This window comes from Lotus japonicus, chromosome 1, assembly GCF_012489685.1.
Source record: "Lotus japonicus ecotype B-129 chromosome 1, LjGifu_v1.2".
NCBI lineage: Eukaryota > Viridiplantae > Streptophyta > Magnoliopsida > Fabales > Fabaceae > Lotus > Lotus japonicus.
Genome location: NC_080041.1, coordinates 136,040,445 through 136,067,903, shown reverse-complemented (window position 1 = coordinate 136,067,903; position 27,459 = coordinate 136,040,445). Strand labels below are relative to the sequence as shown.

Genomic DNA, 27,459 nt, shown 5'->3' with positions numbered 1-27,459 from the left:
TGCATATGAACATGCGTTGATGAAGCAAAAGAAATTAAAAGAGTTTACAGATTGGATTCTTAAAATTGGAAACGACGATCATCCTGATTTCTAAGCATGAAAGTATGATGTAAAAATCTCAGCAGATATGCTCACCCTAATTAGACCCGACCCATTAATGGAATTGATTAAATATACATAACTTGACCTTCCACACAAAATGAAAGACCCGCAATTCTTTCAAGATAGAGCAATATTTGCCCCTACAATGGAGGATGTTGAAATGATAAACACTTACATGCTTGGCATGGTAGCTGCACCATAACATGAATATCTGAGCCCTGACTCTGCCTTGCAATCTGATGAGGATTCTGAAATTTGGGGTGAGTGGCTTACAATATAATTTTTGAACGAAACTAAAAGTTTAGGAATCACTAACCACAAACTATTATTGAAAGTAGGTACTCCAATCATACTTTTGAGAAATATAGACCAAGAAGCAGGTTTACGCAATGGAACCAGGTTAACCCGTGGATGAACTAGGTGAACTTGCTATTGGTGCAACTGTTATCACGGGAACACATGCTAAAGTCAAAGTACACATTTCAAGAAGAACCAAGTCCATTCTAATTCCGAATTTCCAATTAAATGCAGAAGAAGACAATTTCTAATTGCAGTAGCTTCGCGATGACCATAAACAAAAGCAAGGACAAACACTATCTTAGGTTGGACTCTTCCTTCTGAGGTCCGTCTTCACTCATGGTCAGTTATATGTACCTCTCTCTACAATACACTCAATAAATAGTCTTAAACTTTGTATATTAGATGCAGAGATGACACATGCGCTGGGTGGGGACGGGGAGTGTCTCCCCACTCCCCATCCCTGCTTCCCTTCTCTGTCCCCATCCCCACTCCCTGTCCCCGTGGCGGGGTGAATTTTCACCCCATTCTCACCTCCCCACAGGTCCCACTGATCCCATCGGGATCACTAATATATCATTAAAAAATAAGAAATAGATGAATTTATACATGGAACATAAATGTTTAAATATAGAAACCACATATTTTTTACCTCAATAACATCTTTATCTTCATAAAAATATGTTATTCAAACTGAAATTTTGAAGTACCTAATCGGCTACGTTTATAATCCTTTATATTTTTTATTAGCTACTTGACATTATTATTAAGGGTATTATTGAATTTTTACCTATGCACATGGGGCGGGGACGGTGATCCCCACCCCCATCCCCAAATTCGTCTCGTGGGGATTTCGTCCCCACCCCCACCCTCACAGAAAAATTCCCCAAGATCGGGTCCCCAAATTGGGTAATCCCCAAATGCAAGTGAAAATTGTCATCTCTAACTGGATGATTTGGGCAAACAATAGACCAGTACTGTCAATGTAGTGTTTAACAATTTTTTTAAAATTGTTTGATATATACAATATAATTTCATTTATTTATTTCATTTTTCTCTTCATATATTATTATACGGTTGATTTATACACAATTAACTTATTTATAATTTAAATTATATATATATATGAAAACTAATTTATTTATAAAAAAATATAACATTAAATTCCGTGCAACGCACGGGTTATCGCACTAGTAATGTTCTATGATTGCTTCGTAGTATTAAAACTGTTCACGAAGATCTAATTTCATTCATGACCAATTTGATCAACTTTATAGGTGGTTAGATGGATCCAATAGGGTATGTGAAGACTAGAATGACTAAGGGCAGAAAATTTCGGTAGGACCATTAATGCATGTTTTTATTGTAGTAGATTTTTCATCAACCTATAATGTGATTCTTGGACGACCATTTCTAAATGATTGTCGTAGCAGTGTTGTACATTTGGATTCTCTAATAAAGTTTACAAACCAAATATCCAATGTGATTTCCACTAGAGGAAATCAGGAAGTCGCGATAAGTTGTTACAATGTTAGTTTGAATGACATGAAAGAAGACAAGAAGTAAAGAAAATAAAGTCAATTTCAAAAGATTGTTTAGTTGATCATTACAATTTACCAAAATAATAATACTATAAATTATAAATACTAAAAACCAAGCATAATTTTTCATATCAAATAATATTAATTATTGAAACCGTGTAATGATAATTTTAATTAATAATAATGATTTTAAAAATCTAAAATTTAATAATATAAATAAATTGGTCAAATAAATTTTTATTTTATTTATAAGATAAAAATATTTTATTGTTCCCATTATAATTATAAATTTATATAGTTTTATAGTTTATGACTGTAAAATATTATAAATGACACATAATAAATCTCGTGCAAGGCACATGAATTATATATAGTTTTTATTTTTAACTAAAATCATACACAATAATTGTTATACTCCCTCCGTTCCTGATCTTTTGTTGTTTTAAGTTTTGGTCAAAATTTTAAAACTTTTGTTGTTTTACAAACCCAATGCATTTTTTTCTCAACTTATTCCATGTTTACCCTCATTTAATATTACATTTCTCACCTACCACCTTTTATTTTCACCAATCAAAATCATAACAAGTTTCTTAACCAATAACTATCATTATCTCTCTTAACTCTAACTCAACATTAAATAAGGGTGTTTATGTCAACAAATATTTCAATAATTGCACTCTTAAACAATGTGCATAACCTTAAACAACAAAAGATCAGGAACAGAGGGGAGTAATTAGTTTAGGAAAAATCATTTTAAATTTAAGTTGGTATCAGACACAATTTTTATTTTAGCGTCGTTTTTAATACCGGAAGAATCATCGTGGCCACCTCGTATTTTGGATTCTAATTGTATCGCCCTTTTTGTTGCTTTTACTTCTTTTGAGTTGTTTCATTCATGTGTGCCGCAATGGTAATTCAGCGGTAGATTTTATAGCTGAACATGTTTTGGTTTGAACTTTGTCTGAATAGAAGATGCCTCCATGGACCATGGGATTGAGGACATCCTATGCTTAGATGTTTGTTGTCGGTACTTCTTAATTGGATTATCTTTACTTTTAAAAAAATGATTTTTTTTTAAATGTTACTTGATACCTATATGCATGTGGAGAAACATGTTACAGTAGTATGCTACTAAAAATCTAATCTCATGTTAAGTTTTTTCGGCACAACAAACTCTCCATCATATTCTTGTATATCATATTACACAAGGAGAAATTATAGAAACACACTCTTTTCAAACACTGTTAAAAATGTGTTTAAAAGAATGTGTCGCTAGCACTTCATCACGGTTTACTATTGTACTTATTTCCAAAACTTTGGTTAATTCAGTCTTATTTAACAAAACAAGTCTTTTATAACTATTGATAACACTCGCGCGGGGTGGGGGAAGGGCAAAGTGAGCCTCTTTGCTTCTCGTCCTCGCCTCCCTCTTCTGTACTCGCCCCCCCAATCACTATGATGGGGCGAAAGACTTACTTACTTTTCAAAAGTGGAGATCACAATAGTGAGGGTGGGTGCATGAAGATATGTGCTTTCATCCCCCTTTTCAACTCCGTCCCGTGAACCCCTTCACCAATAGCCCCAATTGGCCCAATTGAGGAAGAAAATCAGTTGACTTCCACACCGTGAAAAAGGAAGCAAATGGCTCAGGACGCTGACGCATGGGGTAGGAAAGAAGGAACCTTCTAGTTAAACTTGCCATGGCTCTCAGACGGAGCATTCTGATAGCAATTTGTTTTAGGGCTTAGAATTTCTAATATGTGATCCGTATTTATAAAGTATTAATTAGGGTGTGATTTTTGCACTTTCAATAAATATAAGTTCGTAATCAAACACTCACTATTTTCATATATTTTGAAATGTTCACACTAATCTTAGCATATCTTGATGAGATATAGTTAAAAACTTTGGTTTAATGTAAAAAAAATTAATATATATGATCTATATGATAGTGACTTTCAATCGAACGTTGAATTCATTATACAATCATAAATACAAAATTATTGAATGATATGAGATTATTAAAGTCTGTGTAAGTTGATCCCTCCCCTTCAAATCCCTTGTGCAATGCTATACTAGATATTGGAATTTGGACAATACACCACAATTAATAACCACTTCATCTGTCTTCTTAACCACTTCATCTGAATTGATGCATTGTGTTGTTTTTTTTTTCGTTCTGAAAACATTAAGTTGTCTCCAACTAAAAATTATAATCTATTATCTATGTATAGAATTGATGTAACTTATAACTGGCTTACCCCAAAGTTGAAGTAATATAACCATATGGTTGTGGAAATTCAAAATGTAACCGAATTCAACAAAGTTAGATGCCATCCATGCATATATGTCCTGGAAGACAATGTATCAATAGTCATTTGAACCCAAAAACTGAAACATAAGTTCCACAATTGTCGGAATCCATGTAAAACGACACCTCATGATGATGTCCACTCAAATGTGTCCCCCCTTTTCTCTCCGAGCCTTCTGACCATTTTTTCCAATTCTCCTCCTGCATGGCTTCTTCTTCTTTTCTCCTTTTTACTCTTTATTTCCCTTTCTTTTTCATACCATCTGCTCTTCTTCTACGGGGTCCTTCAATCTCATTTGGGGGTACCCCCGTGCATTAATTTCTTCAATCCTTGTTCATTCATGTTGTCATTTGTTCTTGGATGAGAATAGTTTTACTTGCTCCCCCTCCTTCTTGGACATTCCTCATCATTTGATTCTTGATCCTAACAAGAATGAATTGCTTTCCCTGTTTTTCCAAGTCCAAGAGATGCAATAGCAAGAGGGAGCAGGGGGCAACATCACATGAAAACGTCGTAACAACAAAAACACCAGGTAAAGGAAAATGTTTTGCAGACACCCGACCCGATAGAGACAAAGAAAGTGATAGATATGATATATGATTAGAAGAAACATATAAAGAGAAAAATGGGATATACTTGAGGTTTCGGTACTATTGGTGTTCAAATTTCAGGATTGGTCCCGGAGCTCTTTTAAGAAAGATTGATGATAGAAAGTTGCAAAAACAACTTGATTATGTGGCATTTAGTTAATCACAATATATGAGTCATACAAACAATGCTAAATGTTTCAAGGGGAAGTTGTAAGAAATGCACTAAATGCTGATGTGACAAAGTTATTTGTGTTGTTTGACTGAAGTGGGTGTGATATGTAGTGGAACGTCTCTTTTCTTAACAATTAGCATTTTCCTAATTCATGTAGTGATAGTAGAATTTGGAAGGTCTAATCAATTTGTTTGACTTATTCATCCCTTGTTTGTAATTTTTTTAGCAATTTTATTTTTGAGACTTAAAAGGGTTGGTTGACAATGTAGATGTAAGGAAACAAAAGCCAGATGAACCGAACCAGGTTGACACTTCAAGCATTCAAGCACAGAATTTCACTTTCCGTGAGCTTGCAATTGCAACAAAAAATTTCAGGCAAGAGTGCTTGATGGGTGAAGGTGGCTTTGGCAGAGTTTACAAAGGAACCATTCCAGCAACAGGACAGGTCATAAAGCCTCCATTTTTAGTGCAATGAAAACAAAGTTAATAACTTCTTTTTGTTCTCTATGTTTACATGTTTGTTTGTGTTCTGTTCTCTCCTCTCTAACAGGTAGTAGCAGTGAAGCAACTTGACCGAAATGGCATGCCGGGCAGCAAGGACTTTCTGGTTGAGGTTTTGATGTTAAGTCTTTTGAACCATGAAAATCTTGTCAAACTCACCGGTTATTGTGTTGATGGTGATCAACGTCTTTTGGTGTATGAATTCATGCCTGGGGGTTCTTTAGAGAGCCGTCTTCTTGGTAGCCACTCATTCTTTCTTTGTATAATCAGTTTTTAGATAGTTATTTCATCACATGGTATCAGATTCTAGTTATAACATGTTTGGTTCCACGATTTCTTCTGATTAGAGGCTACAAGTCTTAACTTATGAGTAACGCCTTGTATTCTATGCAAATCATGAAATCAAACATGCTATTAGTTGTCTATGATCTCCATCATCCAATTCTAGTTTTATGAATCTAAAACAAAGCATGTTTTTGTTATGATCTCCACCATCCAATTCTAGTTTTATAAATCTAAAACAAGGCATTTTTTGTTGTTGGCACAGAGCGAGGACCTGATGTACCTTCGTTAGATTGGTACAGCAGAATGAAAATAGCATCTAACGTTGCGAAAGGGTTGTGGTACTTACATGACAAGGCCAATCCCTCGGTTATATACCGGGACTTGAAATCGTCGAACATCTTACTGGACAATGATCTCAATGCAAAACTATCTGATTATGGACTGGCCAAACTTGCTGGTAAAGATAAGATGAACATTGTGCCTACAAGAGTTATGGGTACATATGGTTACAGTGCTCCAGAGTATGTGAGAACAGGTAACCTCACATTAAAATCAGATGTGTTCAGTTTTGGGGTTGTCTTGCTAGAGCTCATAACTGGAAGAAGAGCCATTGACACCACAAGACCTCATGATGAGCAAAACCTAGTTTCATGGGTAATCTATTGCAATCTCTTTTGAACATTGTTTTGTATGTATGCATATGATCAGAATATTATGCATGGTTGCTAAAAGAATCATTTTAATATAAATCACATGTGGGATACACATGGAATTTTACTCAGTGGCAATTTTCTATAAGCAACAAGTTTGATACCCCTAATATCTGTTTTGTTGACTCCATGTATTTACTTACTATCATCATTGAACAGGCACAACCAATATTCAGGGATCCAAAAAGATATGCAGATATGGCAGATCCACATCTGGACAAAAATTTCCCAGAAAAGGATCTCAATCAAGTTGTTGCAATTGCAGCCATGTGCTTGCAGGAGGAAGCAGCAGCTCGTCCTTTGATGAGTGATGTTGTAACTGCTCTGAGTTTTCTTAACACAACTCCTCCAGAGGTTGTTCCTACCCCTCTCCAGCCTGCCAATTCGGCCTCTCATAAGAGTGCTGCTAGTGAAAGTGAAAGTGAGAGTGAAAGCGAAAGTGAGAGCGAGAGCGAAAGTGACGCAGGAAATGGTAAGGACAACCACAGTTCCAATGTTCAAAATGAGGCTGCAGCTAGTGCAAAATTCCTAGAGAATGAGGTCTCAGAAGCTGAATATGATTACTATGGGAATGAAAACCATCATGATTATAGTCCACAGGATGCGCAACAAACCAAGGAGTTTTACTCCAAATCAAGCCGCAAAAGCAGCACCAAATCACGGACTTCTGGCCGCAGAAGCAGCACTAGTTCAGAAAATGGAAGTGGTAGGAAGAAAAAGCATGGTTTAAGCCAGAAGAGCAGCAAGAAATCTTCTGGGAGAGATTTAAGCCAGAAGAGCAGCAAAAAATCTTCTGTCAAAGTTTTAAGCCACAAGGAAAGTAAAGAATCAGAGGATGGAAGTCATTCATACCATACTCATGGAAATGTTTCCACAAGCCGGCACAGTAGCAGCAGCAGCAGCAGTGAGGAGTCACAAGATGAAGGTGTTCGTTATGATCGTGGTGATAGCAGGCCATCACTAGGGACTCCATCTTTTGGCCTATTCAGCACTGACAGTGTCCACTATGAGGAAGGGAGCAGTACACATTCATATCATAATTTTGATCATCCCAGCATGGGATTTGAAGATCATGGAAGTTTTCACTATTTCGAACATTCCAGCAGCAAGGGATCAGATAAGAGCAGTGTCCATTCACGATAGGATTATCACTTATCAATCCGTTGTTGAGCGAGACAAGATTAATAGCATGTTTGGATCATCCTCTCTTTCTTCATAATCAATCCTGTCACCTAGAAGATACACAAAGAAGCTTCTCTCCAGAATTGGTTTTGGCTGCAAAATCAATTTTAGAAAGATTTTCAAACATGGTATCCTCAAAATCAAAACTTGAAACTCCAGCATCCATATATACAATATATATACTTGTTTTGTTTAGTAGGCTTCAGCTACGTTTATTTATTTGGCTTTTAGTTCAAGAACAAGGATGAAAATAACCGTGAATTTCCATAGGGGATTGTTGAAATTATTGGAAACAGTGGCCCTTATTTGTATTATATAATGATATGGCAATTCATGTTATTACTGCTCTCACAATTGTTTCCGGGAATCGAATCTCATGTCCTATTGATAGACAAAACAACATGGTACAAGCCATTGAATTTTATTTTTGAGTAGTTGAGACATATATTCCTATTGATTCTTCACTGAATCCAATATAAGTTTGGGTACAATCCGATGTGAAACTCCATCTAAAATTTCATAACATCTCACAGATCAAAGTTCTTCCATAAATTGAAAGACCTCTGTCATGTTTTCTGATATGTATCAGACTTGTATCAGGTCAGATACACCCCAACATAACAGAAAATTAACCTAGAGACAGTAAACAAGAAAGAGCTTCAAATTCAACTTTTAAGTCATGTAGAATTGATTCCGACTTAAGAATCTATTGTTAAAGGATTTCCAAACATGCACTAATAATATAATCTTCAAGCATAATAGTTCACAGATTTCTTTCACCGCGGCCAGAAACTTAGCTTTAGCTCTTAAAGTGAGTAACTATACTATTATGTTTCTTACTCCTCATCATGCAACTAAATTTTCACTCAAGAACATGTAGTAACAAAGATGATCTCTTATATGTGATATGACTTCATATTTTAGGCCAGCAAAAAATGCAACATTTTTTTACAGTGATTGATAAATCCATAAATGGACTTGACTTTACAATAAAAGGAGGGAACTGAAACACTGTAATTGATGGTAATCATCCAATGTACATAAGAAAGAAGAGAAACTGTAAAGCACAACAAATGAAGATAAAAACAAAAATTACTATACACATAGTCTATATATAAGTGATGGTTAATTAACAGGTTAAGGGAGGAGTTGCAAAATCTATAAGCATAGATTAGAATTACAGGTTTTGATAGTGTTGACCTCATCTTCAGTGAACTCAAATCTGACTCTACGATCACGCGATCTAGCAGCATTGAGATTCTTATCCTTCTTCTTCAGGCATGGCTTCAGCTTAGGGACCTTTTCCAAATCACGTGAAGTGTACTCGCCAGAAGAAACATGGGCAGCAAAAGCATGAACTCTGTCACCTCCTCTGTTTCTGTGTTTGTGATTGTGATTATGACCCTCTTGGTGGGTTTTACTTCTCTGTTTGAAACATTGGGTTTTGCTAACTTGTGATACTTGATCAGATGATTCCATTGAGCTGTGTGACTGTGAGTTCTTGTTCTTCAAGAGACGGCGAATGGTGTGAGAAGGGACGATAAAGAAAACGTTTCCTGGTGTAAGAATGGCTTGTGGGCTAACAACAATCCAAGGAAACTTGAAAAAGTCAGGTCTGGTAACCCAGTGTCTAGGATTCTTCTTCATGATTTCAGAGGCCAAGACAGGGTTGAAGTATAGCTCTACAATGCCTCCAGGGTGCACCAGTTTCAGAACATGGCTCTCTGTTCTTGTTGACAATAACGCCATTGTTTCGTGGGAGAGGGAAGAGGGAATTGGTGTGGACGATGAGACATATTTATGTGTATTTTGATTTGAAAAGTCATTGGTTGTTGGCAGAAGCAGACAACAGATAGTTGAAATTGGGCGGATATAGCTAGGATTGCATGGAAGTTTTCGTTCTAGGTGGATGATGATCCAATATCTGTGTTCTTCCCTTTGTCTCATTCTGCCAAACAAGGAAAAGATAAATATCTCAGATTATGTATGGATAATTTCTTTTTTTCTCTCTTTTAAAACGAGGGATTTGAGTCTTAAGTCTTAACATTTATAACCACTTACAATTTTGGCAATTTCTGTGCTACAGGAAATTTTTTATGGGTATGGTACCAAAATGACATGTACCAATTACATATTTGCATCTGTAAATATTCTTTTGATCAGTAATTAAGGTCACAAACTTATTATAACTTTAAATCAGCCCCATAGTATTATTATTATGGCTTAAATGCATTTGTTGCCCCTGATGTATCGCCAATGTGCAAAAGACAACCCGACTCTTTTTTTGTCGACGTTTGTACCCTCAATGTTTTGAGAAAGTATAGTGAATGCCCCTCCGTCAGATTGACGTTAAAAAAGTAACGGAGGGGCTGACGTGGATTTTCTTTTTTTATTTTTCTTTTATTTCCTCAGATGCCACGTCATTAAATGAAAATAAAAACCTTGAAAATTTATTGGAGAGGTTCGAACCCAGGACCTCATAGTGGCAAAACACACACATTACCAATTGAGCTACATGGACAATTGATATATTTGACAACAGAATTTTATTTATTTCATATATCTTCTTCATCTTCTTCCTCATCATTCATCTTCTTCCCTTACCAATCCTTAACCCCAACGGCCCAACCTAGATTGAACCTCCTTCCTCCGCAGCCCCACCAGCCACCGTCGTCGCCACTATCACGGCACGGCGACACCATGGTGGCGAACACCCTTCACGCCCCAGCGATTTCCCTAACATCAAACAACAACAACACCACCACTTCTCCCCAATTTTCCAGAACACCCAATTTTCCCAACAACAACACCCAAGAACATCATCCACACCATCATCATCATCCAGAACCCAGAACACGAATTTGAACTGCGAAATTGAAGGGGGAAGAACAAAAATTGATGGATTTGTGGTTTTCCATCATATCTGCATGTTTATCCCTTTCTTCCCCCTTCAAATTTGGGTTTCTTAGTGTTGGATTTGTGGGTTGTGGGTTTTGGGGTTATGGTGGGTCGTGGGTGGCTGGGTTTGATGGTGGGTTGTGGTGGTCATGGGTGGCTGGGTTTGATGGTGGGTCGTGGGTAGCTGGGATTTATGATCGTGGCGGTGGTGTTGGGTGAGAGGGGGATTTGGTGGTGGTGGTGGTGGGTTTCAATGGTGATGATGAGAAGATGGTTTGGTCCATGAATTATTATTTTCTTTAGTTTGTTTGGTCCGTGAAATAAATAAAATTCGGTTGTTAAATTAAACAATTCTCCATGTAGCTCAACTGGTAATATGTGTGTTTTGCCACTATGAGGTCTTGGGCTCGAACCTCTCCAACCAATTTTAAAGGTTTTTATTTTCATTTAATGACGTGGCATCTGAAGAAATAAAAGAAAAATAAAAAAAGAAAATCCACGTCAGCCCCTCCGTTAGTTTTTTAACGTCAATCTGACGGAGGGGCATTCGTTATACTTTCTCAAAACATTGAGGGTACAAACGTCGACAAAAAAAGAGTCGGGTTGTCATTTGCACATTGACGATACATCAGGGGCAACAAATGCATTTAAGCCTATTATTATTATCATTTCAGCCCTCTTTTGAAATCACTAGCACATGCAACAAAACCCAAATGAAATCTGGGTTGTCACGCTGCTGAACATGATTCAGTTTTTCTTGGAAGAGAAGATGATTGATTTAAAATGGGAAATTATACCAAAAAGGGGAATTCAAAGCTCAAATAAAAAATCGCCAATAACGTCCAATATCATCCAATATCAAACTGAAAACTTTCAGAGTGCAGGAAATTGCTATAACATATAGGATGCATCACAACAACACAAACACAATCCAACTAAGAACGAATGATAAAAGCCGATAGAAATCCTGGGAGCAAAGCTAAAATTATCAACAATTTGTTTTTTCAGGGAATTCCGAAAAAAAAACAGAATCTGAAAAGAACCAACTTTAAAGAGAAAATCAAGAAACATGTTACATGAAATAACAAAGAGTGAGTTTCTAGGGTTGAAGGTACTGAGATCTGTTTTGGGTGATGGCTTTTGGGTTTAAATGGGGTTTTGTTAAAGGGTTTCTGGGTTTGAAAGGTTTTTGGGTTTCGTTTTGAGTGAGATTGAGAAAAGAGTGAGAAAGTGGAAATGAAAGAGATTGAGTGTGTGGGTTTTGATAATGAGTGCTTGAAGAAGATGAAGAACATGAAGAACATTTGGGGTCTTATTGAGTTAGTTCAATAAAATTGGGGTTATTAAGTAAATACTGAAAAGAAGGGGTACAAATTAAAAATGGGACCAGGTCATCACTCATTTATTAAGTGTAATCATTTAATTGGTACATGTCACTCCTGTACAATACAGTCATGTCATCTCTTCTCAATTCAAATACTAACACTTTTTTTCCTTGTGTGGACCGTTTTATTTGACTTGACACACACCGGTGAGGGAAGAACTAAGTTAGACCACACACGTGACTTGCACATGCCCTAACCTATTTAAACAAAGTGTTTTCCCCAAATTTTCAAACCCTAGGGGTCCAAAATTGCACATTTGTGTTCTTGAAGATTGAAGGCGAAGGAGGAGATTGAAGAAGGCACACGAGTGAGAAGAAGCGCGATAGAGAGAAGAAAGTGAGGCTTGAGGCACGAGTGAAAAGAAGCTTAGAAGGGTATGGGAAGGGACCACAAGAAGCAAACTCCATCGTGTTTGCCCGGTAAAGAAAAGATGGTCTCAGATAGGGTTGTCCAAGATGAATCGGACCGATAAATGAGTTTTTCAGTGGGAAAAAACAATTTCTAGTGGTTTGGTCCGGCCAGTTCCGGTTTGAGCTCTAGACCGGCCGAACCAGTTTTAATTAAAACAAAAAAAAAGCCCAAGCCCAATCTGCATAAAACCCTAACCCTATCATATAAATTCTTTCATTATCACCACCCTTACCTTTAGCAGTTGTCAACCTCACCACAACAAACCCCAGCAGCCACTCACCACACCACCACCATGTGCCTCCCAACCGTTGCAGACTGTCAGCCACCACTACAACCTTCTATTCTCACCTCTCTCCTCCGCGACACAAACACCATTTCTCCTCTCTTCTCGATGTCGCCACCGACCCCACGAGCCACCGCGATCACCACCACTTCTCTATTCTCTTCGTTGCAACGGATCACACCAACCACCTCCACCACTTTTCGTCTCTTCAAATCTAAAAGCGCCACCCTCAGTTCTCACCTTCGTTGTTACCTCTCTTCTTTTGATCTTTATCAGATCTAGATGTTGAAGATGCAGTCACAAGGTTGAGATATGGGTTTCTTCCATCTGTTCCACTAGCATCGGCCTCAGATCTGTTGCACCAATGAGTGATCTCGACGAGGACAGACGAGAAGTTAAAGAAGACGCTCGTGATGGTGAGAAGATGAAGTCAAGAGATTCACCAAGTTCAGTTTTTTCCAACGGTTTGCCCCACTAACTCATGATACAAATATGAATCATCTGATCATTTATCTCGAAATAACATTTAATATATAAATTTTCAATTTATGTCATGATACTGATCTTGTAAGAAATTCTAGAATGATGGTTTGAAGAGATTTAAGAATCTTGATTTTAATTTAATATATGCATCTTCTATTTTTGTAATGGCTTTTATATTATGATTTTTCTGTTACTCGAAGTCATCCTCATCTTCATTTTTTGATTTTTTCTTTGATGTTGAACCCACACAAACCCACCCGTTGAAATCAAAAACCGTCAAAATCGAATCTGAAATACCCGAGGGTAATGGGTGGTCGGTGGCGGATCTGATAAGTTGCTGATTTTCACTCGACAATGTCAGCGCGAAACCGCCAAACCCGTCCGGTGGACAGGCCTAGTCTCAGAGAGAGAAGCAATGCCAACATTAATTTTTTTATGGAGTGATGATTGATGAGTTATTGTCTGCAAACCGTGTGTTAAGGTACATATTTTATTCCCTTCTTTATGTCTCTGTCGTTGAATGGGTGAGTTATTCAATGATTTGACCGTTTTATTTTGTCTTTTTGTTATTTTTTTTATAAACAAATGTTAGTGGTTAGTTGTTAGTAATTATAAATGTTTCTTCTCAGGGTTCGAACACTGGACCTCCATCTCCAACACCTATTTCTACCCTTAGCTCAACCAAGTGAGCTACCTCTCCCACCCGTCTTTTTGTTATGTTGATTCATTGGCATATGTATTTTGTATCAATTATTGGTATGCATGTAGGTTATGATTATTCATTGATATATGTATTTTGTATTCAGACATACTATGCTTTGTGTGAGAATAATGGTATGCATGCAGGAAGCGTGGCCTAAACACCGGTTCTAACAACGGTTGTAGAACCGTAGTCTATAGCTTCTTCACATTCACATTAAAATACACTTTCTCCAAAAAATTCATATAAATAATTTCCACTTATAAGAAATGAATTTTTATATGTTTGTATGATTTCATATGAGTTTACTATATTTATTTGTGTTCTTTATAGATATTTATTTTAAAAAATAAAAGTAAATATGAGTTTTTCATCAATTTAAATGTTTAAAATAAATATTTTCACTAAAATTGTTATACATTTTTAAAATTTCCTGGATTTATTTTTGTTCTTTATAAATATTTAAATAATGATCTCATATTTAAACAAAGAGTCCATATTTAAATTTCATGAGTTTATTATATCTTAAACATTTATATCTATCAAAAACATAAGTAAATATAATATACCCAAATGAAATTATAAAACATATAAAAATTTATTTCTTATAAGTGAAAATTATTTATACGAATTTTTGGAGAAAATGAATTTTAATGTGAATAAGAAGGCATAGGCTACGATTCTTCCCACGTGACTGTAACCGGTGTTCAGGCCACACGTTCCGAAGCGTGGCGTTTCCCGCCTTTAGGCTACTGGTTATTGACTGTGGCCCAGTGTCTGTGTCTTTTTCTTCAAGACTACACCAATTTAGTAAATATGATTTTTTTAACCCTTTTTCACATTATTCATTTTTTTTTCCCAATCGTGCAATAGCAAAAGGGTCTTGTCACTCGTGTGAAGTCATAAAAGATTTGGGTTTGGATAAAGTTTCTTCAATTGAGGTGAGTAAGTTAGTCAAAAGCTTAGTATATGTCAGCTTTATAGGCACCCATCGCTTTGATGGACCAATTGGGACTTAGGCTTTGTTTGGTTTCCGTGTTTTCTTTCCTTTCCACTTTCCTTACACCCAACCAAACAAAGCCTAAGCCTCTCAACAATGATGGAGATGTCTCACAATATATTCACTACATTAGAAATATTGTATGAAATATTTAGCAATATATTCACTACATTGAACAGATAGATACACACATCATATTTACATGAAATATTTTAGTTGAACAAAGTTAATCCAAACAATAAATATTGGATTTAATTTAATTTTCAGAAGTTGAAAGGTAATTTGTTCGATCTTCATTTAATAAATTTGGTAACCTATCATGAAATTTAACCGTTCGATCTTAATCAAACAACCACGATTTGTTAAGTGTACTCACTCTCATAAATTTTTGTCTCCACCAAATCAGGTTCAACTATCTAAAAGTTTCTAAAGGGGTTGAAAGTAAAAATAATTTGGGCAAATTACAAGGACTCCTTTGGATGAATGGAGGAGGAGGAGGAAAGGGAGGGTTTCATTCATTTAAAGGGGTCTTGTTGTTTGTCCAAATTATTCTTGCTTTCAACCCTTTAGAGATTTCTAGATAGTTGAACCTGATTTGGTGGAGATAAAAATTTATGGGAAGTAGTACATTTAATAAATTGTGATTGTTGAATTAAAGATCGGATGGCTTAAATTTCAAGATAGATTATCAAATTTATTGGATAAAAGTCGAATGGATTATATTTCAACTTTGAATTAAATTAAATGCATCATTTATTGTTTGGATCAACTTTGTTCAACTAAAATATTTCATAAAAATATGATGTGTGTATCTATACGCTCAATGTATTGATTATATTGGTTTCATTTTCGTCTCTATTTCTTCTTAACTTTCAAGGACAATATCATAGATAACTTCATACACCTTTTTCATCATTTTTCGGTAGTTGTTGAACCACCCCTCTCTAAGGCTTTGTTTGGTAGAGAAGAGAGTAGAAAAAAAAGAAGTTGAGTAAAGAAAAATAAGTGAGAAATATAGTTGACTTAGAGATTGTTTGCTATGATAGAGATAAAGAAGAGAGAGATGAGAAATAATGAGGTGGAAGAGAGAAATAATTATTTTATATTACATGTTAACTTTTTCAAAGAATTTTTTTTTTCAGCCACAAAGATGATACTAGAAGATTTCAACCGCCAGAAATAAAACAATAAAGGCAAAGAGCACGTAACATCACTTTACTATTCAATTTCTTCTCAAATTGGAGAGACCCAATTAAGCTGGTGGATCCCACATTTTCATCTCTCTCCCCTTACTCATTTCAAACCAAACAAGGGTGACTTCACTATCTCTCCTCTAACTCTCTCTTCTCTAAGGCTTTATTTGATAGGGAGAGAAAGTTAGAGGAGAGATAGTGAAGTCACCCTTGTTTGGTTTGAAATGAGTGAGGGGAGAGAGATGAAAATATGGGATCCGCCAGCTTAATTGGGTATCTCCATTTTGAGAAGAAATTGAACAGTAAAGTGATGTTACGTGCTCCTTGCCTTTATTGTTTTATTTCTGGCGGTTGAAACCTTCCAGTATCATCATTGGGGCTGAAAAAAAATAAATTTCTTTGAAAAAGTTAACATGTAATATAAAATAATTTTTCTCTCTTCCACCTCATTATTTCTCATATCTCTCTTCTTTATCTCTATGATACCAAACAACCTCTAAATCCACTATATTTCTCATTTATTTTTGTTAGGAAATCGCCATAGAGAATAGAAACGGTGACACAATCACAACACAAGGATTTAACGTAGAAACTCCAAATTCGGAGAAAAACCATGGTCACTGTCTAAACCAACAACCAGAGAATAAACACTATGTGAAAATTGTTACAACACACAGACATTTCTCTTAACCACCCCACAATCTCCCAATACACTCAACACTTTCCAAAGTTATTATCTGAATAACATCTCACAACACTCTAAAACAAGAGTATAAGAAAAACAACAGATAAAAGCTTAAAGCTTGAGGAACTACATCTTGCTAGATTTGCTCTCTACCATGAGACACAATTGCTGGGATGATCTTTCTTTTAGGAGTGAATCACCATTTTGGTCCCTAAGAATGAAGGCGCCGGTCATAATAGTCCCTTAAAATTATTAATGGTTAAAAAAATCCCTGTAAGTGTTGACGTCGGTCATAGTAGTCCCTATTTAAGTTTAGCCGTTAGACCCTGGGACGGAAAATGTCCATATGTCACATAATGTGCCACGTGGGTTTCAATTTGGTCCCCGACATTATCAATTTAGTCCCTAGGACAGGTTAAAAAAATCAATTTAAAAAATAAAATAAATAAATCAAATCATCATCTTCTTCCTCATCATCTTCAACATCATCTTCATCTCAATAACAACATTAAACTCAGATCTAGTCGCTTCAAGTGCAAAATCAACCCCAAATTAAACTAATCAATTTCTACATATTCCAAAATCCTTTCCTGTTAACAATCCCAAATCCCTTTTCCAAAAAAAAAAAACAATCCCAAATTCTCATAAATCAATTAGGAAAGTCCTATTTATACTTTTCTAGAAACGTTTCAGATTTGAAGATATACTGAAACTTTTTTTCAATTTCTACGCCAGACACCAACAAATAAACAAATCAAAGTTCCCAATAATTCAAAACAGAAAACTAAAATTCAAATTTCCAATCCCAAATTAGTGACGAATGAACCAAATTCAAAGCCTCAAATTTCAATCCAGTTGTTGTTATGAACTCTCTTCTGCAACAAATCGATGTAATTCCCACCCAACCAAAACACCGAAGCCACTCAACCTGCATCTTTCTTCTCCCTCTCTTTGATCCCTCATTGCTACTCTCTCAACACAGTAGGATTCTAAGTCATCAACTCAAACCCAGTCACCAACTCTCGACCAAAACCACAACCTTTCATCTCCATATCAACAAATCCTTCAAAAAGGCACAACCTTTAGAGAGTGATTGAAGATGGAGAGAGCGAGATCGTGACGAAGAGAGCTATTGAAGATAGCGGCGGGAGAAAAGGGGAAGAGGTGAAGATGGGTTTTTTCTGGTCTCTTTCTCTATCGGTCTCTTTCTCAAGACTCAGATCCAAACCCCAACAAGTGTATTTGAGCCTCAGATCTGCTTCCCTCTCTCCTTCCACCAACCTCAAGTGTTGAATTGACTCTGGGTTTTTTTTCTGGGGTTGAATCTGGGTTTGAAGAGGTGAACATGGGTTTCTTTTTGTCTTCTCTGGGTGAACTTGTACGGATCTGACAGGAGAGGAGGAGGAGGGCAGAGTTTCTTCTTCAATTGGAGAGAGGAGGAGGAGGAAGAATTAACAATGGAAGCATGTCACATTGCCAGCGTTGCTTTTCCTTTCCAGCGGCTGTCTTTTTGTCTTTTCTTTCCACTTTGTTGGATTTTTGGTTGGAGGTCTCCTTGGTCTCCTCCCAATGGAAGCATGGAGGTGGAAAAGAGACAAGGTGAGAGATTGATACCACTGTTTCTTTCCTTTTCTCTGTGAATCTGAGGTGGACATAAAGATGTAATTGTATAATGTTTGGGATTCAAACGTTTGGTTTGGTTTGATGAAAAATTTAGATTTCATATATATCATTCATGTGTTTGATGATGAGTAGGTTTGAGGAGATTTGTTTTTTATTTTTTAGAAGTTTCTGGGTTTCATGAGGAAGATGTTTGAAGAAGATGAAGACATAAGGATTTTTTATTTCGGGGACCAAATTGATGGATTTCATGTTTTTAACTTTTCTTTTACACACGTGGCAGCCACGTGTGTGATCTTATGTGTCACTTAACGTCCATTTTGTCCTAGGGACTAACGGCCAAACATAGATAGAGACTACTATGACCGATGTCAACACTTACAGGGATTTTTTTAATCATTAATAATTTCAAGGGACTATTATAACCGACGCCTTCTTTCTTAGGGACCAAAATGGTGATTCACTCTTTCTTTTAGCTTCCATTCCAATTTATAGACGAGAAGCTCTGTCTGTATGCCATTTTCTTCAACACCTAAACAATAGTCATTATTTCACTTTTCAACAAAACCACCACCGTTTCATTTATGGCAAGTTTCCAATGTCAAAGTTACTATTCTTTGAGTGGGTGGCATAGTAATTTGGACGGTAATCTAACAATCTCCCACTTAAATATTGACTTCAGTTGATCTTCACACCTTGATCAACACCGCATCGCACTAGCTCCCACTCAACATGCATCACTGTTTTCCATTGTCTTCATCGACAATCATAACTCTCATTGTTTTAACCGACAATCATAATTCTCATTGCCTATACCGGCAAAGAAAACTATCATACTCCACCATAATGAGTACACTTCACTTGTAATTAAATCATCCCAAGAATTTTACTTCACTTGGAACTAAACCATCCCAAGAATTTCATTGCACTTGGATTTAAACCATCCCAAGAATTTTGACATGTCGAAACCGTGCTGAAAATTTATGTTGCAACTTCCATGTTGGCTTTATCTGGAAGTTCATCAGCAATCGACATAACCATGCACCTTGCATCAACGCCAACCAATGTCTGTGCGCTATCACCACACACCTTGAATCCATGTCAGCCAATGCCCATGTGCTATCACCACACATCTTGCATTAATGTTAACCAATGCTTGTGTGTCACCTAGACAGTTACATGTCCACCTTGTGTAGTCCTGATTGCATCGACCATCCATGACTTGCAACAAGTTAAAATACAATCTCTCTATCACGGCACTGCCACATACCAACTGAAAAACGTGCACCAGGTAGGTTTCTGAGAGAACCTTCTAAAATAGCACTTTCACAATATCATTGTGGCTCCAAGCGGAAGCTATCCTCAAAGCCGTCACCATGGTCGAACCATCGGCTCTGATACCAGTTGTTAGGAAATCGCCATAGAGAAATAGAAACAGTGACACAATCACAATACAAGGATTTAACGTGGAAACTCCAAATTCGCAGAAAAACCACGGTCGCTGTCTAAACCGATAACCATAACCAGAGAATAAACACTATGTGAAAATTGTTACAAGACACAGACATTTCTCTCAACCACCCCACAATCTCCCAGTATACTCAACACTCTCCAAAACTGTTATCTGAATAACATCTCACAACACTCTAAAGCAAGAGTATAAGAAAAACAACAGATAAAAGCTTAAAGCTTAAGGAACTATATCTTGCTGGATTTGCTCTCTACCATGGGAAACAATTGTTGGGATCATCTTTCTTTTAGCTTCCATTCCAGTTTATAGACGAGAAGCTCTGTGTGTATGCCATTTTATTCAACACCTAAACAATAGCCATTTCACTTTTCAACAAAACCGGCACCGTTTCATTTATGGCAAGTTTCCAATGTCAAAGTTACTATTCATTGAGTGGGTGGCATAGTAATTTGGACAATAATCTAATAATTTTTCTCTACTCAACTTCTCTTTTCTCTACACTCTCTTCTCTATTAAACAAAGCCTAAAGAATATATGAAATGCGAGATAAGAGTACATTGATTAACATATAGTGTCAGGAAAATCAAACCGATAACCCATCAAATCTAATTGAATATTTTTTTTAATGTAATCTAATTGAATATCAAAACATCAAAAAATGAGAAATACTAATAACATTAATAAAAACAGAGTGGCTATAGAGACTTTTTTACTTGGCTGGTGTAATTTTTAAAAAAATTTACCAAACTAGTGCAACTTTTGATTTAATTGCACAATTGGTGTAAATCGCCACTTAAAGTGGCGATACCTCTTTATTTTTTAATTTTTTTTTGATAAAATCGCCACTTGCAGTGGTAACACCATAATTTTTTTTTTGACTCTGCTCGTTAGTGACGGACAAAATTCCATCGCTAATAATTTTGCGACGGAAATATCTACACTCTAATATCCGTCGCTAATATTGTTTGTCATTATTCACTAGGATTTTGTGACGAATAACTTCGTCGCAAACAAAATTGCGTCGCTGAACAATTTGCGACGGATGTATTCTCGCTTTACCTTCCGTCACTAATACCTTTCATATTATAATACGCTAGGATTTTGTGACGGATTTCTTCCGTCACTAAAAATGAAAGTCAAAAAAAAAAATTGGGTGTCGCCACTGCCAGTGGCGATTTCTATAGAAAAAAAAAGATATCGCCATTGAAAGTGGTGATTTACACTAATTGTGTAATTAAATCAAAAGTTACACTAGTTTGGTAATTTTGTTTTCAAATTACACTAACCAAGTAAAAAAGTCGGCTATAGAGTCAAATTTCTATTACTTTAAGTCTACAATAACATGCTATAAGATTGAAGATCATGATGACCAATTCTTTAGTTCATATGATTTTTTTTAGACTCGCAATTTGCCAAAGCATCTTTAAATGAGCATGTTAAGATCGAATAATAGGAGAGATGGGGGATATTATTTTTTCCCCTGAACTTCATAGCTTCTACCACTGTATTAGTTGTATGTTGGAAATAAAATTTGTTTAGAAGTATTTATTTTAAATTTTATAGTATCAAACACTAACAATTAAATACTTGATTAACCTTATGAAAATAAATTACCATATAATTTTCACGGTTTATAATCACATTTCGATAAGCTTTTCATTTTGGTTCATGAATATGTATTTATAATTACGTAGGAACTCTTTTAAATTTATCTCAATAACCTCCTCAAAATAAATTTATTTCATTGAATTATAGGTAATGTACATCTTCATCCTGATTTTCAGTTATTCTATCTTCGAATTCCATCACACGCACTTGTGTATGATAATCTTGTGCAATATCCTTTATGTCAATTAGAAGTCAATTTTGGAGGACTTTCGCTCGGGTTGAATGTTGTTGATGTACATGCATCCAGTTTTTTCTCCTGTAGAATTACATAAAGTATGTTAATTTTTTTAATTATATGTATCATCCATTGAGATAATTCTTTCTAAAATTGCGTCTTCCGAAGATCGAACTTTAAGATTATGGAGTTTAGGAGTCATCAAGCATTAATATATACCTTCCTTGCTCTTGCGTCCTTGTAGACCTTGTCCAATTCGTCAAAAATGATCTCAATGGTTGGGCGACCTTTGCTTGATTTGGCAACACACAACACTGCAATCTGTAAGATGGCGTTAAAGTCCTCCTTATCAACTTGTCCACCAAGTCTTGGATCTTCAAAATCTGACACAGGACGTTTTCCCATACTCACATCTCTTGCCTACAAAAATGATTGTTCCAAAGTAATTAATGCATGCTTAAGTTAAATGGCATGTAATTCATACATAGTTGCTTGTTTATGAATTAATTACCTTCCTAGTGAGTTGATCTCTGGCATCAAGATCCAATTCTATGACTTTCTGTCCTGACAGAATTTGTAAAGCAACAATACCAAAACTGTAGACATCACTAGCGCAAGTTAGCTTGGCATTAGTCATGTACTCTGGATCCATGTAACCTATGGTTCCTCTAACATCAGTAAAAACCTTGGTCTCTTCCATCCCCATCATCTTTGCCAATCCAAAATCCGACAATTTGGCTTCATAGTTCTCAGTCAAGAGAATATTAGTAAGCTGAAAATTAAAATTAGTATGAGTCATTACCATAATGCTAAATCAATAAACATTAACATATGTATGTATCTATGCATATATATACCCAAATGCATCATTCACAACATCCAGATTTTCATAGCATGTACCTTGATATCTCTATGTACAACACAACCCCCTATATGATGGTGGAGATACTTGAGCGCGAATGAACAATCTCTCAAAATCTTGACTCTTGTTTCCCATGTCAAATGACTATCTTTTCCTGTATAGAATCACACACACACATCAAGGGACATGATAAGTAATAGCTTTCCAAGAGAAACCAAAATGAAAACACAAATGCTCATCAGTTGAGCTAGATTTTATATTGGACATAGCAAATCATAGATTAAGATTCAAGGACATTACTTAAGAGATGTTGAGCTAGATTTCCATTTGCACAAAATTCATAGACCAGATATCTATCTCCATCTTCTGTGCAACAACCAAATAGACAAACCAAATTTGGGTGACGAAGCCTGGAAAGGCCTTCAACTTCTCGAGTGAAAGAATCAGCATTGTTACCCTTTGTTAAATGTTTGACCGCCACAACCTGACCGCTGGGAAGAACACCTTTGTAAACCATTCCTGCACTCCCACGTCCAAGGCATATCTTTTCACCGCCAAAATTGATTGCTTTCTCAATTTCAGTTTTTGAGAACAGTAATCCAGAGCAAGTGGTGATCTCTCTCAACTGAACCCGCTTACGAGGCTTTATGGAAATGCATCTTACCAGAAACACAAGAAGCAACACTACAAGAGCACCTGCCAGCACGCTAAACAGGAGTTTTGTCCATGATCCTGGCTTGCCAAAACATGCATCTTTTGGTCAGTTTCAAACACACAATATTAAACATGTTGGGTTTCACAATTTACACATCATTTAAAGTATGTTAACTTGAAATCTCATCCAATTTCATGATTTGTACAAAATTAAAGAGATTTTTAAGGAGTCAAAACTTGTAACTTCTAAAAAGTAGTTCAATAACATTTTGTCATGAAACCAAACATGCTACCAGAGTTAGTGCATGTCTAGATACACGGTAAAAAACCACGACAGGTCAAAATCACGGTAAATAGAAGTAACTTCCTTTAGATTTTAAGCTCTTCCATGATTTTGACGTCACCATATGTTTTTACTGTGTATCAAATATACATTAAGCTTTTTAAAATATAAGCGATTCTACCTCATGTTAGAATGTGTACAGGTATGTTTTCACGATTTGCACATTAATCAAAGCCAGGTTACTCAATACAGGTTTGATTTTGTGATTTGTACAAAATCCAAGACAATTTACTAATGCTAATATGTTAAATTTTCAAGGTTTGCGTTGAATTCAAGACATGTTTGTTCCGAAGCTAAACTTGGTAGCTTCTAATAAGAAGTGAATTTCACCGTAGAATGAAACATGCTATGAGTAGCATCTAATCCCAAGTGATCATAGAGCATCTAACCATGGAATCAATCATGCTATCTAAGACTAGCCAAAATTGATTTTACTATATTTCAAGAAGAACAGAGCATGCTATTGTCAGTTTCAAGGTCTTACTCGTGGTTTTTTTTGCTCCTGGAGCAGGCAAGCAGCGCAAGAATTTATCAGGTAAGGAAGGGTCGTCAGATTTGTCAGCTGCCACAGCAACCAGAGCAGCCACCCCACATATGACTCTCTCAGTATCATTGTTGTTGTCCTTCCCCATTTCAGAAGCATACAAACTATCTCTCAAACTCAAAATTGCCTCGCTACAATCTGCACAAGCCTCATTGTATGGATGGTCGAAGTGGGAGCACTTGCTCAATGCATCTTGGTACTGATCCATGCTCCTCACATCCTGCAAAACTACACTAGAGCATTTGGAACTCCCAAAGTATAAGCTATCAAAGCCACATGATGACAGTGACATCCCTTGTTGCGGATGAAATGAGTCACCACAGCTCTGCCATTGATCATGGGAAACAAACAATTGTCCCGCTGTTGAGTTACGGGCTTGCACCGCCATGGCATCGGACAGAACTGTAAGAGTATTACGACAACATACGGTGGCCGGAAAACCATCGCCACCCCAGTTGTTTATGTCCTCTTTCGCGTCCCCGCACTCACCAAATGCCACATATGTGCTGTTGAAATTCAACTCACATTTACCTGGGAAACATATTGCAAGTACCAATGGTCAATGAAATTATTGGATACATGTTAGTGCCTAAATTGTCAAAGAGTATATATACATATGATTTTTTTTTTCTACTGTAACAAAAAAAAAATACATATGATTTTTGGGTGACATTTAACAGACATACCCATTACCCGTAATTTTTAAACACCACTAATATTATTTACGGCAGATATTAAGCCGCCTCTAATGCATTGTATATTGAAGGTCAACCAAAATATTTACCAGACATTTCTGATATTTTAAACACGTGACACATCATATCATGTGTCACATGACAATAGTAGAATTTAATAGTAATGTTTCCAAATGATACCTCAAGTGATAAGAACTATGAGACATATATGTTAGGTGAGGGAGATCCAAGGATTAATCCCTGGAGGATGCAATTTATCTTTCTAATGTACTAAAAAAAGAATTTAATCGTAATGCACCGTCAATGTAAACTGTAAACATTTTTACTCATACATCCAATAATGAGTTGTCAAATAAAAAATAAACTTCTAATTTAATGAAAATAAAAAAAATGTTTTTAAATAAGTGACACTCAATTATTGAATGTCTGTATAAAACATTTTTACACTAATTGTGCACAATCATTAAACTCTAGTATTCAATATAACATTTTTGCTTTCCCAATTTGCACATAATATAATGCACATGCTTACTTATAATATATAATATGTTTGTATAAGTTTTTTTTTAATATGAACACAATTATGAAAATTCAAAAATTATTCATAGAAGTTTTTTTAAAATTAATTATCCTCTCGGTTTTTTTCTAGTAAGGTTTTAATGAGGCTCATTCTTAAAGTATGGTCACCATAAAAGGTTTGGTTGGGATGTCCGAAGTTGCTTTGGTTTGCTCTTATTTTATGAAAGGGTTGTTCTTCATGCAATTTCTTCATTAATTATATATTCTGCTTTAAAAAAAAGAGAGTTTATAAACATCCTTAAAGTGAAATTCATAAAAAAAATAGTGTATATATTATTAACTATAATATTAAAAGACTAGGCATGCCATGAATTTAAAGGAAGGAAATTGGTTTGACCTTGTGAACCCGAGGGGGAAATTTGAGTAGATACGAGAAGCGAGGAGTATAAGAATGTTGAGATAAAGAAGAATGCAAACAAGGGTGGTGAGAGATTGGTTTTTGTTGTCATGTCCAAATCAAACCCCTTTTTAAACCCGCAAGAGAAATACTCATTGAGAAGCTGCGAAACTTTGGGAAAATGATAGCATATAGCAAGGCAACCAAAATTCTTTCTCTGAGACAAGAGGAATTGTGTAGATATAAGTGTCATCCTTCTTTGATATCATCGTCCTGAATGTGGATATTCGGATTCACACAAAGGTCCTTACATCACAGCTTGCGTTCAATGGCATTGCAATTCTCACCATGTCTTGTATTCTTATAACTTCTTACATATTTATTAATAATATATGCTATTCTTCTGATGCCCCATGGGCTAACGACTATCCACGAGTTATCATTAATAAATTAGTAAAGAAATAATAACAGGAACAAAAATGATTGTGTCACACAATATGTTTTTTTGGCAAACACACTTCCTTAGCTGTACAATTTTGTGAATTATGAGATCGGAGTATCATTATTGACAATAATGACTAATCTCTCCATAAAGTGCTAGCTAGCACTAATCGATGAATGAATGGTGACATGGTGCATTTGATTTCCATGAACAATAATAAAACTTTCAACCTCATAGTTAAAAGACGAAGTAAGCAACTAACACGTCATATCTCATGTTTACACTATAAGTCACCCGACATTTATGCATTATCCAACTACATATCCTTGTGTATTTTAACATGGCATTGTTTCTTGGGTTCTACGATTCATGTATATTATTACATCATACTTATTATTAAAATAAACCCTAATTTTGCAAGTTGTCTCATGCCAATTAGATGGTAAGTGAACAATTCCGTCAAAAAAAGAAAGAGGGTAAGTGAACAAAATGCATTGCCAATTGTCGCCCGATGAGTTGTCAATGAACGAAAGTTACAAAGAAATTAGGATTTTCCATCAATCCTTTTTTAAGATGTTGCGCTCTGTGATGTTTATCTTCTTGAAGCTTTGCTTCTGTTTCTTTTGATTTATGGACATTGCCTCTTCAATTTATAGCCAACCACCATTTTACCATCTCAATTCTTTCTTTTCGATAGGATATTATTTACATTTTTTTGTAGGTATTACTTATAAGTCCAACAATTACTATAAATATGAACAAAATAATCTTAATAAATAATAGAAAAATTTCATCCCTAGGCTAACTTTTAGGGTAGAGTTTGCTCTAACCTCAATTCTAATATGTTTTCTCATAAATTTATTTATTGGAGACCATCCATGCACCTGAAAATTCTATGCTCTAGATGTCTAGTCCTGCCCTTGGGCAAGTGTGTTAAGTAGCCCATGGTTGGAGTCGACTGGTCAACCGGATCCAAACGTGAAAAATTAAGGTTAGTTCGGGCAATCGAGTGAGTTCGATGGATTTGATTTGGGTCTCACTTTCGGAAATTCTAATCCCGAACCAACCTGCAAGCCCCGACCATAGTGTTAATTATTTTTTATGTAGTACCCTCATTTCCAACCCTAACCTAACTTCACTTCGAAGTTTCACACAACACTTCACAATTAGATCATTTGAGTCGCCTCCTCCCTTCAATCCTCTCAAACCAGCCGCCTCCTCTCTCACTGTCGTCCGTCATGGCCACCTTCCCCGCTGATTGCATGTGCTAAAAAAGTGTCAACTAATAATCAATTTTTTTTTTTTCAGAATGAGGTTTCGGGGTTAGAAGAGGGAGATG

The 27,459-nt window shown here is 35.9% G+C and overlaps 2 protein-coding genes across 2 annotated transcripts; one reads left to right on the top strand and one right to left on the bottom strand.

The window, feature by feature from the left end:
• Positions 1-4,453: 4,453 nt before the first annotated feature.
• LOC130731348 (probable serine/threonine-protein kinase PBL26) lies at positions 4,454-7,890 on the top strand. The gene is made up of 5 exons (XM_057583615.1): positions 4,454-4,784; positions 5,284-5,459; positions 5,565-5,754; positions 6,063-6,454; positions 6,670-7,890. Exons 1-5 carry the CDS (start codon positions 4,685-4,687, stop codon positions 7,651-7,653), a joined length of 1,842 nt encoding a protein of 613 aa, XP_057439598.1. The 5' UTR covers positions 4,454-4,684; the 3' UTR covers positions 7,654-7,890.
• A 13,653-nt stretch (positions 7,891-21,543) lies between these two features.
• On the bottom strand, positions 21,544-25,875 carry LOC130732757 (wall-associated receptor kinase-like 8). Its single transcript, XM_057584749.1, has 7 exons — positions 25,679-25,875; positions 24,008-24,598; positions 22,827-23,258; positions 22,565-22,680; positions 22,176-22,436; positions 21,884-22,084; positions 21,544-21,745 (listed from the first exon to the last, which is right to left on the bottom strand). Exons 1-7 carry the CDS (start codon positions 25,788-25,790, stop codon positions 21,671-21,673), a joined length of 1,788 nt encoding a protein of 595 aa, XP_057440732.1. The 5' UTR covers positions 25,791-25,875; the 3' UTR covers positions 21,544-21,670.
• Positions 25,876-27,459: the final 1,584 nt, after the last annotated feature.

What these genes read in the sequence shown, in the direction of transcription:
- LOC130732757 (XM_057584749.1), bottom strand. Translation starts at nt 25,790, where the DNA reads ATGACAACAAAAACCAATCTCTCACCACCCTTGTTTGCATTCTTCTTT. An exon ending in TCTAGCTCAACATCTCTTAA is followed by an intron (nt 22,681 to 22,826) that starts GTAATGTCCTTG and finishes GATTCTATACAG; the next exon opens with GAAAAGATAGTCATTTGACA. An exon ending in AGGACGCAAGAGCAAGGAAG is followed by an intron (nt 21,746 to 21,883) that starts GTATATATTAAT and finishes GTAATTCTACAG; the next exon opens with GAGAAAAAACTGGATGCATG.
- LOC130731348 (XM_057583615.1), top strand. Translation starts at nt 4,685, where the DNA reads ATGAATTGCTTTCCCTGTTTTTCCAAGTCCAAGAGATGCAATAGCAAG. An exon ending in TTTAGAGAGCCGTCTTCTTG is followed by an intron (nt 5,755 to 6,062) that starts GTAGCCACTCAT and finishes TTGTTGGCACAG; the next exon opens with AGCGAGGACCTGATGTACCT. An exon ending in AGCAAAACCTAGTTTCATGG is followed by an intron (nt 6,455 to 6,669) that starts GTAATCTATTGC and finishes ATCATTGAACAG; the next exon opens with GCACAACCAATATTCAGGGA.